At 50.6% G+C, this 15,424-nt stretch overlaps 2 protein-coding genes across 5 annotated transcripts in view; both read left to right on the top strand.

Moving 5' to 3' along the window:
* The window catches only part of LOC310671615 (retinol dehydrogenase 7-like), a 30,240-nt gene extending 15,067 nt beyond the window's left edge, over positions 1-15,173 (top strand). For all 3 annotated transcript variants that reach the window (XM_083427960.1, XM_083427962.1, XM_083427961.1), the window contains 2 exons: positions 6,535-6,692; positions 14,117-15,173. In XM_083427960.1, the coding sequence (XP_083284086.1) occupies positions 6,535-6,692; positions 14,117-14,334 (376 nt within the window). In that variant the 3' untranslated portion in view covers positions 14,335-15,173. The remainder of the gene's footprint in view (positions 1-6,534; positions 6,693-14,116) is intronic.
* The window catches only part of LOC310671609 (retinol dehydrogenase 7-like), a 38,787-nt gene that overhangs the window by 9,496 nt on the left and 13,867 nt on the right, over positions 1-15,424 (top strand). The window contains exon 1 of one of the 2 annotated variants that reach the window (XM_083427949.1): positions 14,961-15,080. The exons of the other annotated variant lie outside the window; for it this stretch is intronic. The gene's annotated coding sequence lies outside the window, so the exon portion shown is untranslated. Of the gene's footprint in view, positions 1-14,960; positions 15,081-15,424 lie in introns of those variants that run through there. 2 annotated transcript variants of the gene reach the window in all.

The following is a 15,424-nucleotide window of genomic DNA, read 5'->3' as shown; positions in this document are numbered from 1 at the left end:
ATTGGATGTGTGGCTCTCAGTCCAACACCTTCTCATTAATGGTGAACATGCTATGGATGTCCCCCTGTTTTCCTTAGAATAGTTTGTGTAGAGTGTGGTGGTAAAGGGTTAACCTTTCTGTGTCTCACGTCTGAGGGAAGGGCTTCCACAGGAAGTCAGCCAGGATGTTACGTCACAGCTCTTTATTGTGCTGTGAGAAGTGCTTTCGTTTTTCAGTCGGTCGCTGCTCCGAGGAAGAAAGGAGTCAGAGAAAATGGAGCTGGATACTGATGGCCTGTAAATATGCTGTTTTTGCTTAATAAAATGCTTCTAGAATAGAGAAGCTGTCTGGACTTGATTTAATGTCTTTCTCACACGGACCAAAGCTGTGCATCTGCTAATTGCTTTCTCCCGGGGCTGTGCTTGAAAAGCTGGCGCAACGGAAGTGTAAGCTGGATGGAAAAGCAATAAATCTTCAGGTTATGGAACCACGCGAAGAGTGTGAGAAAGAACATAACTTAAAAGCCTGAAGGTCAGCTTGATCTACTGCCAGAGGCTTCAGAGGCAGATCTGAGTTTGCTGACGGAGGGGAACAACGGAGCCAAGGCTTTCCGGAATGCCCGGTTTAGCAGAAGAGTTAGTATTCAAGCTACTCTAGCCGACAGAAGGGAAGGGGAAAGAATGGCCCATCCCCAGGGACAGGTCTTTGGGTTTAATATGCCGTGTCAGAGACTGGGTGGCCAAAATTGGCTGGAATGGTCTTTTGCAATGGAGTACCTGCTAGTGGGGGAGCAGCTGTGGCACTTGGTGCAACCCCCACAGCCCGAAGTTGGGAATGCAATGGCTGAGGAAGCTGCAGTTCAAACTGAGCTGAAACAGCGTGTTCTCAGAATTCTGGCCGAAAGCGTCGAAGCTTGTCTTTTGCCAGTCCTACAGGGTGCCAATGAGCCAAGGATCGCTTGGGAATCCCTCCTAAAAGCTTGTGGAGCTGGAGTGGGAGGCAAGGAAGTGGCTGGAGTTGCACCAGAGGCGGCAGAGAGCCAAGATGGTGCTGGCCAGAGCCTTGAGAGCTCTTCGAAAGCTGAGAGGAGCCTTAAGCCCCCAAGGGGGAGTGAAGGGACTGTTGCTATTCCTATTGCTGCTGGTGGTGCTGTTGCTGTGCCTGAGAGCTGTTTGGATGCTGCAACACATCTGTGTGAGGAGCCAGGAGAGAGGCTAAGCGCCGGGAGCCCTGCACCCAGCAGAAGGGGTGCAGGCAAAAGCCCTGCCAGCAGTGGGGGGGGGGGGCAGTCAGCAGTGAAAGCTCTGAGAAGCCTCTTTCTCCAAAACCTTCCAAGTGTTGTTTTCGTCCTGAGCCGGAGCCTAGCTGTGGGAAGCTTTGTGCTACTAGAGTTTCCAAGGTTGCCCATCAGGGAGAGCTGCTGATAACAGAGTTGGTGCAGCGTGAGAACGTTGGGAGAAGTCCAGTCTCTATGGCAACAGAGAGAGCTGCATCTACGGAAGCTGTGAAGGCCGTGGGCAAGTCCCCCAGCCGGGGGGAGACTGTTGCCGTGACAACCGCAGAGGACGTCTGCAGAGGCCCCAGTCAGGGGGGCAATGAGAGGGAAAGCGTTGCCATGGCAATTCTCAGGAATGTCAACAACCAGAAACCCTCACTGTCGTCATAGACTCAGGAGCGACAAACACTCTAGTGCCCTCTCCTGATCTTTTGCGAAATTGCAGGACAGTAAAAACTGACAGATTTGTGACGCTTGCTGATGGGAGTCAAAAAAGGCTCACACAGGCCGGGACACTTTATTGTTCCTTTCTTAAACATGAAATCCAAGCTTTTGTGGTGCCATGTTTAGCTAATTGTTTGCTAAGCATGTCTGATTTAATTGCTGACAATTTCTGTGTGTCTTTTGCAGGTAACCAGTGTGTGTTTTCCAGGAATGGTGAACAGCTGTACTCAGTACAGTCCAAAGGCAATTTTTTTCTTATAGAGATGCCGCTTTCTACTGAGGATGACACCGAAGATGCAAAGGGGCAATGTGTTAATGTAGCGCCCCATGATGGTTGCCCACATATCTGGCACCGCAGATTTGCTCATCTGAATTGGAGTTATGTTAAAAGGGCACCTGAACTGACAGAAAGGTGCAAATTTAAGGCTTGTGACAAATTCTTGGATTGTCATGCTTGTAAACAGTCCAAGATTGTGACATGCTCTTATCCTAAGTCAGAGAGAAAGACCACTCAATCTTTTGAGTTAATTCATGCAGATTTGTGTGATCCAATGTCATTTGAGTCATTGGGTCGGTCAAAATTCTCTCTTCTCTTAATTGATGATTTTTCTCGGAATTTGTGGACTTTTGCTATGCGTACTAAAGGGGAGGTGGTTGGGTTGATCAGGGATTGGATCACTGCAGTTGAAGTGACCTTCTTCACCAAAGTTAAGAACTTTCAAAGTGACAGGGGTTCAGAGTTCACTGGTTCTGCTTTGCAGGATTTCTTTAGGGAGAAGGTGATTAGCCACCGATTGACCTCCCCCTACAGTCCACAGCAGAATGGAATCGCGGAAAGGAAGAATGGGATGATTCAGGAAGCAGTGTCGTCCATTTTATGGGATGCAGGGCTACCCCAAAAGTTTTGGTCTGAAGCCTGGAGATTTGTGGTGTTTACGCAGAACAGAGTGTACAACTGCTGCATGGTAAGAAGCCCAAGAAGCACTACCTTTGTGTGTTTGGTTGTTGGGCCTGGCTTCTTATTCCAAAGGCTCTACACAAGAAAGGTGAGCCAAGATCCAAGAAATGATCTTTGTGGGGTATGAGCCTGGCTCAAAGGCCTGGCGGTTTGCGTACCCAAGTGGAAACCAGTCAAGGTTGGTGATCAGCAATAGTGCTGAGTTCTGTGAACAGGCTGGGTGGTCACGTCTTCATGCTAATCCAGATGTGCTTTTGCAGCAGTTCTATGACTCAGATGGTGAGGAGGAAGAGGAACTTGTTGCTGGGGACCGAAGTCCAGAGCAACGGAGTCGACCACAGGAACAGAGTCCAAGGCAGGGACAGCTCAGGATCCCTCAGAGGGGGGAACCTAGAAACCTCCTCCAGCAACTGTCAAGTCTGAGGCAAAGAGTGAGCCTTCCTCACCTGCTGGACCAGCTGTAAGGCCCAAAAGGCGCAGAAGGTCAGAGGGGGAACTGAAGTTGAAGATGATTTAGTAGGACCCAGTGAGTCAGAAGGAACACCAGGGTTCACACTGAGGAGGTCAGTGAGGTCAACCAAGGGGAAGCCTCCTGATCGTTTTGAAGCTGCAGGTGTCTGGGTGGGTGTAGCCAGGTGTGAACGTGAATCCTTCGAGGATATTCAGAATTTTCCTCAGGAAGAAGCCAGCAAGTGTCATGAGGCAATGCACAAGGAGATGAGATCCATGGAAAATCTAGGTGTGTTCTTGCTCACAGAGTTGCCACCGGGCAAACAAGCTGTGAGTTGCAGATGGGTTTATCGCCTTAAACCCACTGACGCTGGAGAACCACAGTATAAAGCTAGATTAGTGGCTCGTGGATTCACTCAAAGGAAGGGAATTCACTTCACGGAGGTGTATTCGCCCACCTCAAGATGTGAGACGCTTAGGATGCTTCTATCCATCGTGGCACAGAGAGGTTGGCAGGTAAACCACTTTGATGTGGATGTTGCCTACCTGAACTCAGATCTCCAGGAGGAGCTGTACATGCTTCCTCCTCCAGGGTTTGAGATCATGAGGCAAGGCATTGTGTGGCGATTGCACAAATCCATCTATGGGTTACGTCAATCTGCCAGAAACTGGAATATGTGCATGAATAAAGCCTTGGAAGAGCTAGGTTTCAGAAGAAGTGTTGCTGACAGTTGCCTGTCTGAAAGGATCAGGTGCAACACAGGAATTTGTGCAGATTTTTGTAGATGATTTGATGTACTTCTCAGAGACAGGTAAACAGGCAGAAAAGTTTGCTAGGGAGCTTGGTAAACGGTTCAAGCTCAAGCAGCTTGGAGCTGTCAAGACGTATCTAGGCGTAGATATTGTCAGGGCACAAGATGGAAGTTTCTTGCTCAGCCAGAAAGGCAAAATTGAGCAACTGCATCAGAAATTCAGGATGAATGATTGTGCAGGAGTAAGAAGTCCTATGGAGACTAGTTTTGTAAAGGACAGTCAGCAAGCCCTTTACAAGCTGAAGTCTTTCAGTCAGCTCTAGGAAGTTTGCTGTTTTTTTCCCCAGTGGAACAGACCAGATATAGCATTTGCTGTCAATCTGCTCAGCAAGGAGGCTTCAAATCCTTCTAGAACAGAGAAGCTGTCTGGACTTGATTTAATGTCTTTCTCAAACAGACCAAAGCTGTGCATCTGCTAATTGCTTTCTCCCGGGGCTGCCCTTGAAAAGCTGGTGCAATGGAAGCGTAAGCTGGACGGAAAAGCAATAAATCTTCAGTTCGGGCCCAACATGCTTTATAGAAATGTTGATTACCATGTTGGAAAGTGTGTGCTTTTGCCAACTATTTACATACCACTTAATTATCAAGGTGTGGGACTGAGCAGTTATCTGCACATATGCACTGCCCAGGCTCACGTAGCAGGGAGGTCACTGTTAACACTCCATTCTCTTTTGAGATGCATGGATGCCAACATCCAGGTTTCTGTGTTTTGGCGGACAGACCGTGGAAAATACTAATTTACTCTCAGAGGCTGTGAGACAATTTAAAGTGGTGAATGTACAAACCACTGAGGTGGGAAGGGCTGAGGTGGGAGGTTCAAGGAAAATGCAAGGGAAAGTAAGGGTGGTTCATAACAAAAATGGCACATTGTGTGAATGGATTTGGGAGGATTTGACTGTGATGGAGACAAAACAGGAAGGGAGGGCAAAAGGTATGAGAGGCTACTATATGTGGTGGCAATGTAAAGTTATTAAGAAGACCTGGGAAGTGACATATAAAGATTCGAAGAGAATGTGGAAAATGTTTTTTGTTAAAAAAAACAGACACTATAATTTTGGAAGGCACAGGACTTAATGGATTTATTGAGCAAAATACTCTGTTCCTGCACTGGAGAGGGGACGCCAGGCCAAGACCAACCCATCCCTATACCGTGGTTCCTCTAGTTACGAACTTAATTTGTTCCAGAGGTCCGTTCTTAACCTGAAACTGTTCTTAACTAGAGGCGTGCTTTCGCTAATGGGGCCTCTGCGCCGCCAGCACATGATTTCCGTTCTCATCCTTGGGCAAAGTTCTCAACTCGAGGTAACTCTTCCAGATTAGCAGAGTTTGTAACCTGAAGCATTTGTAACCTGAGGCGTTTGTAACTCGAGGTACCACTGCAGGAGCAAGAAGTCACCGCCAAAGAAAATAAAGAATATTGGCAAAATAAATTAATGAACTATGCAGGACATATTAGATAATTTGAAACCCAAGAAAGAAAGGACATGGATTTTGTCAGGGAACTGCCATCGGAGGAGGAGTAGGAGCTGAGAAGGCTCCAGGATGATGGCAGAGAAGCTTCCAGCAGAAGGAGGAGTAGCCCGCAAGCTGGGGAAGGAAATCAGCGTAGCACCAGTGGAGAAGGGGAGGAGATAGAGGAAGTGGAGAGGTGGCTCCAGGACTCTGCGCAAGAGACAAGCGGAGAAGGAACCAGTGCTCCCTTGCCAGCTCCCACATTGCGCAGAAAGTTGTCGCGCAGGGAGAGAGGGAGGAGACTGGGAGTAAAGGAGTTCTTATGTTGGAGAAGGTTTAAGAAACGCCCACTGACGGATTCTGCCAGCGACTGAGGCAGCCACGAGATAGAGGCTGCTCTGTCAGGAAGGGTTCAGCCATGCCAGACCACCACGAGTGAAGGCAATTTACGCACAAGCAATCCCTAGAACCACAACAGATTTTTATTTTTTTTTACGGGGTAATGTTTAATGCATACTTTGTAAGCTTTGTGTATAGGTTTCTTCATTAATTGAACTTCTAAAAGTCACTTGTAATAAGATGAATAAGGTTTTAAAATGGGATTAAGAATATAAGATTTTATGGACATGCATGAATCTGTATAAAATAATGGAACCAGGAGGGGGAGTGGAGGGAAGTCAATCAAATTTTATGGTTTAAATTTTTGATTGTGATGATTGTTGTTGTTTTGTTATCATAAAATTAATACATGGTTGCCGACAACTAAGCCATGAATGTGTAGCATTTGTAGAGAAATTCTGTGTGGCATCTTCTCAGGGTTGTTTGCACTGTAATGTTCTTCTGCACAAAGGAGGTTTGGTAAAACCCTTAATTGCTCCTGTTTTAGAACACGGGGTCCCAGAACCCAAAGAACAGGGTCTTGTTCCTTTGATGCAAGTGACCTGCCTTCTCTCTCTTAACAAGGAGAGTGGGCAGAGATGGAAGAGGCTGCAGAAAGGAGGGTGGGAAGCAGCCCTGGCAGAAAAGGCTCCTTGCTTCCCATCTTTTCTTTCTCCTCAATTTTCTTTTTTTTTAAAAGAAAGATGTTCCTATCCATGGACCCAAGTTCCTGACCTGCATTCCTGACCTATGACTCAATGATGTTTCTTCCTCTGCATTTCAGGCGAGAGCTCTATCCTTTTGGAATCCAAGTCAGCATTATTGAACCTGGTGGTTTCCAAACAATCATTTTCACACAAGCAGTAGAGAATTTAAAGACAGTATGGAACCGAGTGCCGTCTGACATAAAAGAAGTCTATGGGGAACAGTACTTGGAGAACTGTGAGTAGACGTGGAGGGGATTTCAGCAGGGTTTGCATTTTCCTGCAAACTTACCCAATTCACACTTCAAGAAGCAATACATTAACCAATACATAGCTCTGCTTAGGAATTCAAACTCCTCTAAATTTAGCAACAAGTTCTGCAGACCAACTATGTGTACAAAGACAACTATGAACAACTATGTGTACAGAACAACTATGTGTACATAATATACCAAAATGCACTAAGCAAATTGATCACAATAAAAAAAAATCACTATGCAAGGAAATAACGTTTGCCAAAATTTGTATACAGTGGTACCTCAGTTTAAGTACAGACCGGTTTAAGAATCATTTGTGTCAGGGGTTCAGGAGCAGAGTCACAGGAGAGGGAGGAAATGGAGAGCGAGGGGGAGGAGTCCGAAGGAAATGTCAGCGATGACAGCAATCCGAGGTCTCTGAGTCTCTCCAGTGACTCGGAGGATTCACAGAAAGGGGCCCCCATAGTCAGGGCAAGGGGAGTGCCCAGGGGGACACCTCGGGAAGAAGGGGCCAGAGGGGACTCAGAGAGTAGCAGCTGGAAATCCGGACCAGCGTCCCCCCCAGAGTGCAGTAGGGGGGAGGAGTCCCAGGCATCGGGATCAGGTGGCGCGCGGGCAGCGGGAGAACGTGAGGCAGGAGTGACCACACCCTCGTCAGGGAGCGAGGAAATGGTCATCAGGAAAGTTAAACACGCGCGCGCGCCAAGTTCAAATGTACAGGAGGGCGGCACGGTGGGCAGCCCGGGTAGGGAGCCAGGTCCTAAAGCCCGCCGAAGAGAGGGGGAGGAGTCAGAGGGGTCAACGTCTGCGTCGGAAGAGTCCAGGAGGGAGGAGACCCCGGGGGGTAGTAGGACCCAGAGGAAGAGAGAGAGAAGGAAGAGGTGGAGTAAGATTAGAGTCTTAAACTGGTGTACAGGGGGCGGAGACTCAGACGGAGCTTCGCCGGTCTAGACTCCAGACGTAGAGCTGGGACGCTGAGGCTTGGAAATGGAAACTATTCTTCAATAAAGACTTTGATACTTTACTACCGGCTAGCGTTGGTCCTTTGTGAGCTGGGACCAGGAGCCAGCTCTGACAGTAAGCTCCGTCTCAAAAAGTTTTGGCACCAAGAACCTCGCCACGTGAGTCGACGCAGCGAGGGCAGAGGAGGGGTGCTTCCAGAGCTCACAAAACTCAGGCAAGATGACTACGGAAGAGCAACTAGCAGCCCTGCAAGAAGCTGTGACACAACTCAGCACGGAGGTACTTGCATCCAGGAAAAGGGAGGAGGAAATGGTTAACGCCTGCCGGGATCTCCAAGTCAGGTTGGACGTGCTTTCTAAACAGGGGCAACCGGGACCCAAAGCAGAGGGCATTGGCTTGGGGAGAAGGGGAGGCAGCCTTGTATCTCATTTCGACGGGAGTTTACAGCAGTACCCCAACTTCAGAGCAGACCTGCTGTTTGCGCTGGATCTGCTAGGAAAAGACTTTAGAGATGAGAGAGAGAAAGTGGGGTTTATCTTGTCCCATTTGCATGGGGAGGCCAAAACGTGGCTGAGGAATTTATGGAGAGATAATGATCCGGCGCTCCAAGATGCGAAGGCTTTCATTAAAGCAATGGATTCGTGTTTTTTATCAAAGATAGACATCGATATTGCCAGGAGAGACATACACGGACTTAAACAAGGCAGAGCCAGTGTGAGGCAGTACCATGCACGCTTTTTCGGACTAGTTCATGCACTGGGATGGGAAAAAGATTCTGCGCCAGTGAGAGACCTCTTTTGGGAGGGCTTGAATGCAGATGTAAAAGCGGAGATTGGAAGGGGGGAGAGACCAAGGAGCACCCAGCAAGTAGTCCAGAGGGCGCTGGAAATCGGGGTGCATCTGGAGGAACGTCCTTGGAACAGAGAAGAAGGACGTTGGGGAAGGGCACCAGCCAGAGCACCTCCCTTCTCTCCCAAAGAAGCAGCGCGTGCGCACTCCACACCCTCGCAGGGAGGGGGAGAAGAACCGATGGAGATCGGAGGTGCCAGGGCTCAGTCAGCTACCAGAGCCCTAACCCCGGGAGCAGTCAAAACGAAGCCTCCTAGAGGGAACAGGAAGTGCTACATCTGCGACAGTGCTCAGCACATGGCGAAAGAGTGTCCCCAGAGGCTCCACAAGCACACTGCAGCCTCGGCAACAGTCACAGAAACAACTCAACAGAGAACACCGCAACAGTTAAACGACGGAGTCTGGCTGGAGGAAGAGGCACTGGGGTCCAGCCAGACAAGTCAATGAAGCAATCCCCAGCAATTTTGCAGCCCACAGACCCCCTCCCACCCAAACCAGTGGTGCAGCTTACAGCGTCTCTCCAGCTGCCCAATGGACGCACTCTGGAAGTGCCGATCACCATTGACTCCGGCAGCAACGCCGACTTTATAGGACTGGATTTCATTCAGCAGCACAATATACCGCTACTACCAGCCACGCTGCCCCTGAAAGTTGTCACGGTGGATGGCAGAGACTTGTTAGGGGGGCAGGTGGTGCAACAAACGCAGCCAATGGTGATGCGGATTGGAAATCACCAAGAAGTCATCAGCTTCAATGTCACCCACCTGTCAGACACGCCGGTAGTCTTGGGTATGAGTTGGCTGCACAGGCATAGCCCAGCACTGGCGTGGTACCAGCGCCAACTGACCTTCGGCTCCTCCTATTGCGCGGAACATTGCATCCTTCCTAGCCCGGAAGAGGGAGGGGAAGACCCGCAGCTACAATTAGGCACGCTGCAAGCAGTGCCACGCAAGTACGCAGCGTTTTTGGAGGTTTTCTGCGAGAAGGAAGCAGACAAGCTGCCTCCCCACAGGCCCTATGACTGCAAGATTGACCTCCTGCCAGGGGCGACGCTGCCAACCGGGAAACTGTATTCCATGTCTGAAGACGAGCTGCAGGAACTCAGGGAGTTCATAGACCTCAACTTGAAGCGCGGTTTCATCCGGGAGTCGAAGGCAGTGGGGGGCAGTCCGGTATTCTTTGTGAAGAAAAAGGACACGCCCCAAAAGAGGCTTGTAGTTGATTTCAGGCTCTTAAATTCCAAGACCAAGCCCACAGCCTTTCCTATGCCCAAAATAGATGACCTGCTCGCAACGGTGAGGAAGGGACGCGTTTTCACTAAGTTGGATCTGCGAGGGGCGTACAACCTGATTCGCATACGGGAGGGAGACGAGTGGAAGACTGCCATGTTCACGCCCCTGGGCACTTATGAATACAGAGTTATGCCTTTTGGATTACAAAATGGCTCTCACTGTTTTCAAGCCTTCATGCATCACGTCCTGGCGGGTCTCCTCTACAAGAAATGCGTCTGCTTCTTGGACGACATCCTGATATTCTCAGAATCAGAGGAGACCCACGAGAGAGACGTCAAGGAGGTTCTGCAGAGACTGCAGGAGCATCGGCTGTACGCCAAGCTGGAGAAGTGCCAGTTCGACAGGAAGGAGGTGGATTTCCTGGGCTACAAGTTGTCGGACAAGGGGCTCGCCATGGACAGCGCCAAGGTTCGCGCAGTGTTGGACTGGAAGAGCCCGCGCAATCGGAAGGAGGTCCAGCGGTTTGTGGGTTTCGCCAACTTTTACCGCAAGTTCATCAAGGGGTTCGCGATGCAGACAGCGGCCATTACCGACACGCTCAGCTCCAAGAAGAAGAAATTCATCTGGACGGAGCAAGCGGAGCAGTCCTTCCAGAACCTTAAGCGTCTCTTCTCGTCCGAAGAGCAGCTACTACATGTGAATCCCGGCAGACCGATGAGAGTTGAAACGGACGCCTCAGACAGAGCAGTGGGCGCAGTACTGTTGCAGCAGGACCCGCGGGGGGACTGGAGACCGTGTGCCTTCTACTCTAGGAAGCTCAGCAAGTCAGAGCAGAACTACACCATCTGGGACAGGGAGTTGCTGGCCATTCATGCAGCATTCAAGGCGTGGCGGCACTTCCTCATCGGAGCCAAACACACAGTGCAGGTTCGCACGGATCATAAGAACCTGGAGTACTGGCGCACGGCAAGGTTCCTGAACCAGCGGCACATCAGATGGGCGGAGTTCTTTGCGGATTTCGACTTCAGGATAGAGTACATCCCAGGCGACAACAACATCATGGCAGATGCACTGTCCAGAAAGCCGCAATACCTCGAAGAGGCGGCACCAGCAGCGGCCAAGCACATTTTCGCACCGAAAGCGTGGGCGTGCGCTTCAGCAACCGTGGACCTGGAGGCGGTCCGTCGGGCACTGCAGGAGGACCCCTTCGCACAAGCCAAGATGGAGGAGGTGCACAAGGGCACGGTGAAGGACGACGAGTTCCAAATACGGGACGGATTGCTCATCCGCAGAGGAGCACTCTATGTACCGGGAGACGACCTCCGTGCGAAAGTACTGCAGCAGTTGCACGACGCACCCACCGCCGGGCACTTTGGCAAGGAGAAGACGGCAGAACTAGTTGCCAGAGATTTTTGGTGGCCCAAGATGAGGGGGGAAGTCGCGGAGTACGTCTCGAGGTGCGACACCTGCCAAAGGGCCAAGTCAGTGCACAAACCTCCGGCGGGACTGCTCGAACCGCTGCAGACACCGAGCGAACCGTGGGAGAGGGTGGCCCTGGACTTTGTCACGGATTTACCCAGCTCAAGGGGTAAAACGGCAGTGCTAGTGGTGGTGGACATGTTCACTAAAATGGCCCACTTCATTCCATGCGCGAAGGTGGCCACGGCGGAACAGACCGCCAAACTGTTCATAGACCACGTCTTCAGGGTGCACGGTCTGCCACGGTCTATCTTGTCCGACAGGGGGCGCCAGTTCATTTCGAACTTCTGGCAGAAGCTGATGGGTTTCCTGAACGTCAAGATCAACCTAGCGTCGGCGAGACACCCGCAGACCAACGGACAAGCGGAGCGCGTCAACGCCATCATGCAGCAGTACCTGAGATGCTATGCAAATCAGCAGCCGACAACATGGGTGGACTACCTGCCGCTCGCTGAGTTCGCCTACAACAACACGAAGCACGTGTCCACGGGGGTGACACCGTTCTTCGCCAACAACGGGAGGCATCCCAGAACCTTCCCGGGATTAGAGAGACTGGGGGAGGGGGAGCCACAGGCAGCGGAAGTCTTAGCGGCAGAATTGCAGGAGGTTCACGAACAGCTTAGGAGGCAGTTAGAGCTTGCAAAGCACGCATACAAACTGCAGGCTGACAAGCACAGAAGGGTCGGGGAGGACATACAGGTGGGAGACTGGGTGTGGTTAGCGGCCCACGCAGTGCCGACCAGATCATTAGCGAAGAAGAAACTCGGACATAAGCAGCTAGGACCTTACCAAGTTGAGGCACAGATCAATCCGGTGGCCTTCCGGTTGACACTTCCGGAGGGATCCAGAATGCACCCAGTATTCCATAGGTCGGTGCTCACGCCCTACAAAGCACCTCACCGATTTCAGGCGCAGGGCACGGCACCAGACCCGTATAGGGAGACCCCCCCAAGGAGGGAGTCGCCAAGAAGGGAGCCCATCAACCAGGTCACAGAGATTTTAGACTCGAGATGGGGGGAAGAGGGAGTAGAATATTTTCTCGCCAGTGAAGGTACCCCGGCCAGCGCCAACCGTTGGGTGCCGGACTATGCCCTGAACGAGCCTCTTCTCAAGGAGGAGTTTCATGCCTTGTTCCCACACAGGCCCATGCCAGCCGAGTATTTCGACGACTGGCTTTTCACACCCACGCTTTCAACCAGCACATTCCAGGGGTTCACCTCGGACGAGGAACCGGCAATAGAAACACGTTCCCCGGAGGGCTCGCCCTCGGGGTTTGCCTCAGACCGCTCGTTTTGGTGGGACGATCGAGGAGAGGAGCGGTGGAGCAGGAGGTGGCTGGGGGGTCCTTGGCAGGCAACGGACCCAGAGGGGACCGAGGGCGAGATGGACATGGACGTGCTGGGGGAGGACGTTGGGTTCGAGCATGGCGGCACGGAGATGGAAGCAGAGGAGATCGAGGTCGGCGAAGACAAGGAGGACGAGCCGGACTTATCCGGCTGGATGCACGCCACGGGGGACGAACTGTATCCGCCATTCACCCCCACAACGACGGAGCACCCAGCACCCCCGCCGGAGGAGGGGGAGGGGGGAAGGGGGGGCTTCGAGGGGGGGATGGATGTCAGGGGTTCAGGAGCAGAGTCACAGGAGAGGGAGGAAATGGAGAGCGAGGGGGAGGAGTCCGAAGGAAATGTCAGCGATGACAGCAATCCGAGGTCTCTGAGTCTCTCCAGTGACTCGGAGGATTCACAGAAAGGGGCCCTCATAGTCAGGGCAAGGGGAGTGCCCAGGGGGACACCTCGGGAAGAAGGGGCCAGAGGGGTCTCAGAGAGTAGCAGCTGGAAATCAGGACCAGCGTCCCCCCCAGGGTGCAGTAGGGGGGAGGAGTCCCAGGCATCGGGATCAGGTGGCGCGCGGGCAGCGGGAGAACGTGAGGCAGGAGTGACCACACCCTCGTCAGGGAGCGAGGAAATGGTCATCAGGAAAGTTAAACACGCGCGCGCGCCAAGTTCAAATGTACAGGAGGGCGGCACGGTGGGCAGCCCGGGTAGGGAGCCAGGTCCTAAAGCCCGCCGAAGAGAGGGGGAGGAGTCAGAGGGGTCAACGTCTGCGTCGGAAGAGTCCAGGAGGGAGGAGACCCCGGGGGGTAGTAGGACCCAGAGGAAGAGAGAGAGAAGGAAGAGGTGGAGTAAGATTAGAGTCTTAAACTGGTGTACAGGGGGCGGAGACTCAGACGGAGCTTCGCCGGTCTAGACTCCAGACGTAGAGCTGGGACGCTGAGGCTTGGAAATGGAAACTATTCTTCAATAAAGACTTTGATACTTTACTACCGGCTAGCGTTGGTCCTTTGTGAGCTGGGACCAGGAGCCAGCTCTGACAATTTGGTTTACAAATTTCACAAAACCGGAAATAGTGTCTTGGTTTGAGAACTTTACCTTGGTCTAAGAATGGGGGAAGGGCAGCGGCGGTGGGAAGTCTCATTAGGGAAAGCACACCTCGGTTTAAGAACGGTTTGGGTTTAAGAACAGGCTTCCGGAACGGATTAAGTTTTTAAACCGAGGTACCACTGTATTGCAAAAACTGAAATGCTGATGACTTTCAAAAGTCATAAACTGAAATGAGGAGAACCAAACTAAAAGATTTTGGAGATATTGAAAGTGAGAGAAACCAAAATGGACAGGTTCATCCATTGTAGATTTAAATCTTTTGAGAATGTGTTCTGTTTTGAAGCCTCCAAAATAGTTCCAGATGCATCTGCTTTGATTTAGTTCTTCTAGGCAGAGGTATCTAGACGCCAACCAGTCCATTGAGCTCCCAAAAGATTTAGGTTACCTCCTACATTTACAGCACTAACTTCTGTTTTGTTTCATATTTATCACACACAGATTGCAAAATTCCCCAATATGCCCTTAACATTGCCAGCAGAAAGCTTCACCTGGTCACTGACTGCATAGAACATGCCCTGACATCCTGCTCCCCTCGCACTCGCTACTCTGCAGGCTGGGATGCAAAGTTCTTGTACATTCCTGCCTCTTACTTTCCAACGTCCATCGTTGACTTCGTGGCGAGCTGCATTCAGCCCAAACCTGCTCAAGCAGTATAGATTGCTTTGAAGAAATGAGCCAACAATCTGTGGATGCTTGTTTATGCAAAATAGAAAATGCAACAAACAAACTTTTGCAAGCAGTATGAATTGCTTTGAAGAAAAAGCTTTACAGTTATATTTCCAGGGGGGAAGCCAGTAGATGGTGTTCCTGTTTTCAGTTTCGCTTATACTGTATTTCTCTATATGGTGGCTGAGATAAGGGATGCAGCTGCCGGCATGGGAAAGAAGGGAGTGTCCTTGCTCTGAACCAGCTGCAGAGATAAGGAGGAATATGAGTGGAAGGCTACCTTGAACTCATGCTCTGACTTCAAAGTGTGAAATCGAAGGAGGTGCCCTTAGAAGTGGATGGGAAAAAGGACGACAGCATAAAGCACTTGCTACAGAAACGGTGGAAAGCTGCTCCAGGACGCTATAAAAGGCCCCAACTGCAGCAATCAATTGGGATTCCAGTTTGGACTGACCAGGTAAAGTGCCAAGCATAATTTGGCCTGAGAAAGAGGGGTGCCGTCACCGGTTACTGGAATGTCTCCGTCAAAAATGACGGATAGCTGAGCCAGCTTCACAACTTTATCTTTGAGTATTCTTTCATATACAGTTGTACCTTGGAAGTCGAACGGAAGTCCGTTCGACTTCCAAAACATTCAGAAACCAATCGGAAGCCGCACCGGACGTTTGAAAATCATTCCTGTTTTCGGTTGTTCAGGAGCCGAAATGTATAAGTTCCAAAGTGTTTGGCAACCAAGGTATGACTGTACTTTAATTGTATATTAGCACCTGTTGCTGTTTCTTTGCTTATTATGACAGTAGTTAATAAAGCTTGCTTCTACTGCCTAAAAGTTTGAGATCCAAAGAACTCGCTGCTGCATCAGGATTACCAGGGCTGGGTGATTGTTGGGGAGGCATAACCATTGGGCATTACACAGTTGTCCAAATGAGCCAACAAGCTGTGGATGGAATACAAGTCTAATTGCATCTTTTAGGATCCTAATGAGAGGCAGATTTGGTCATCTGTACCTTAAGAAGAAGTGATTTATTATTATTATTATTCTGAACTATTCTCTGATGCAGCTGAAACTGCAATGCTTTA

Source organism: Podarcis tiliguerta, assembly GCF_965153285.1.
Source record: "Podarcis tiliguerta genome assembly, chromosome: 2".
NCBI classification, from domain to species: domain Eukaryota; kingdom Metazoa; phylum Chordata; class Lepidosauria; order Squamata; family Lacertidae; genus Podarcis; species Podarcis tiliguerta.
This window is presented reverse-complemented; position numbering and strand designations above follow the sequence as displayed.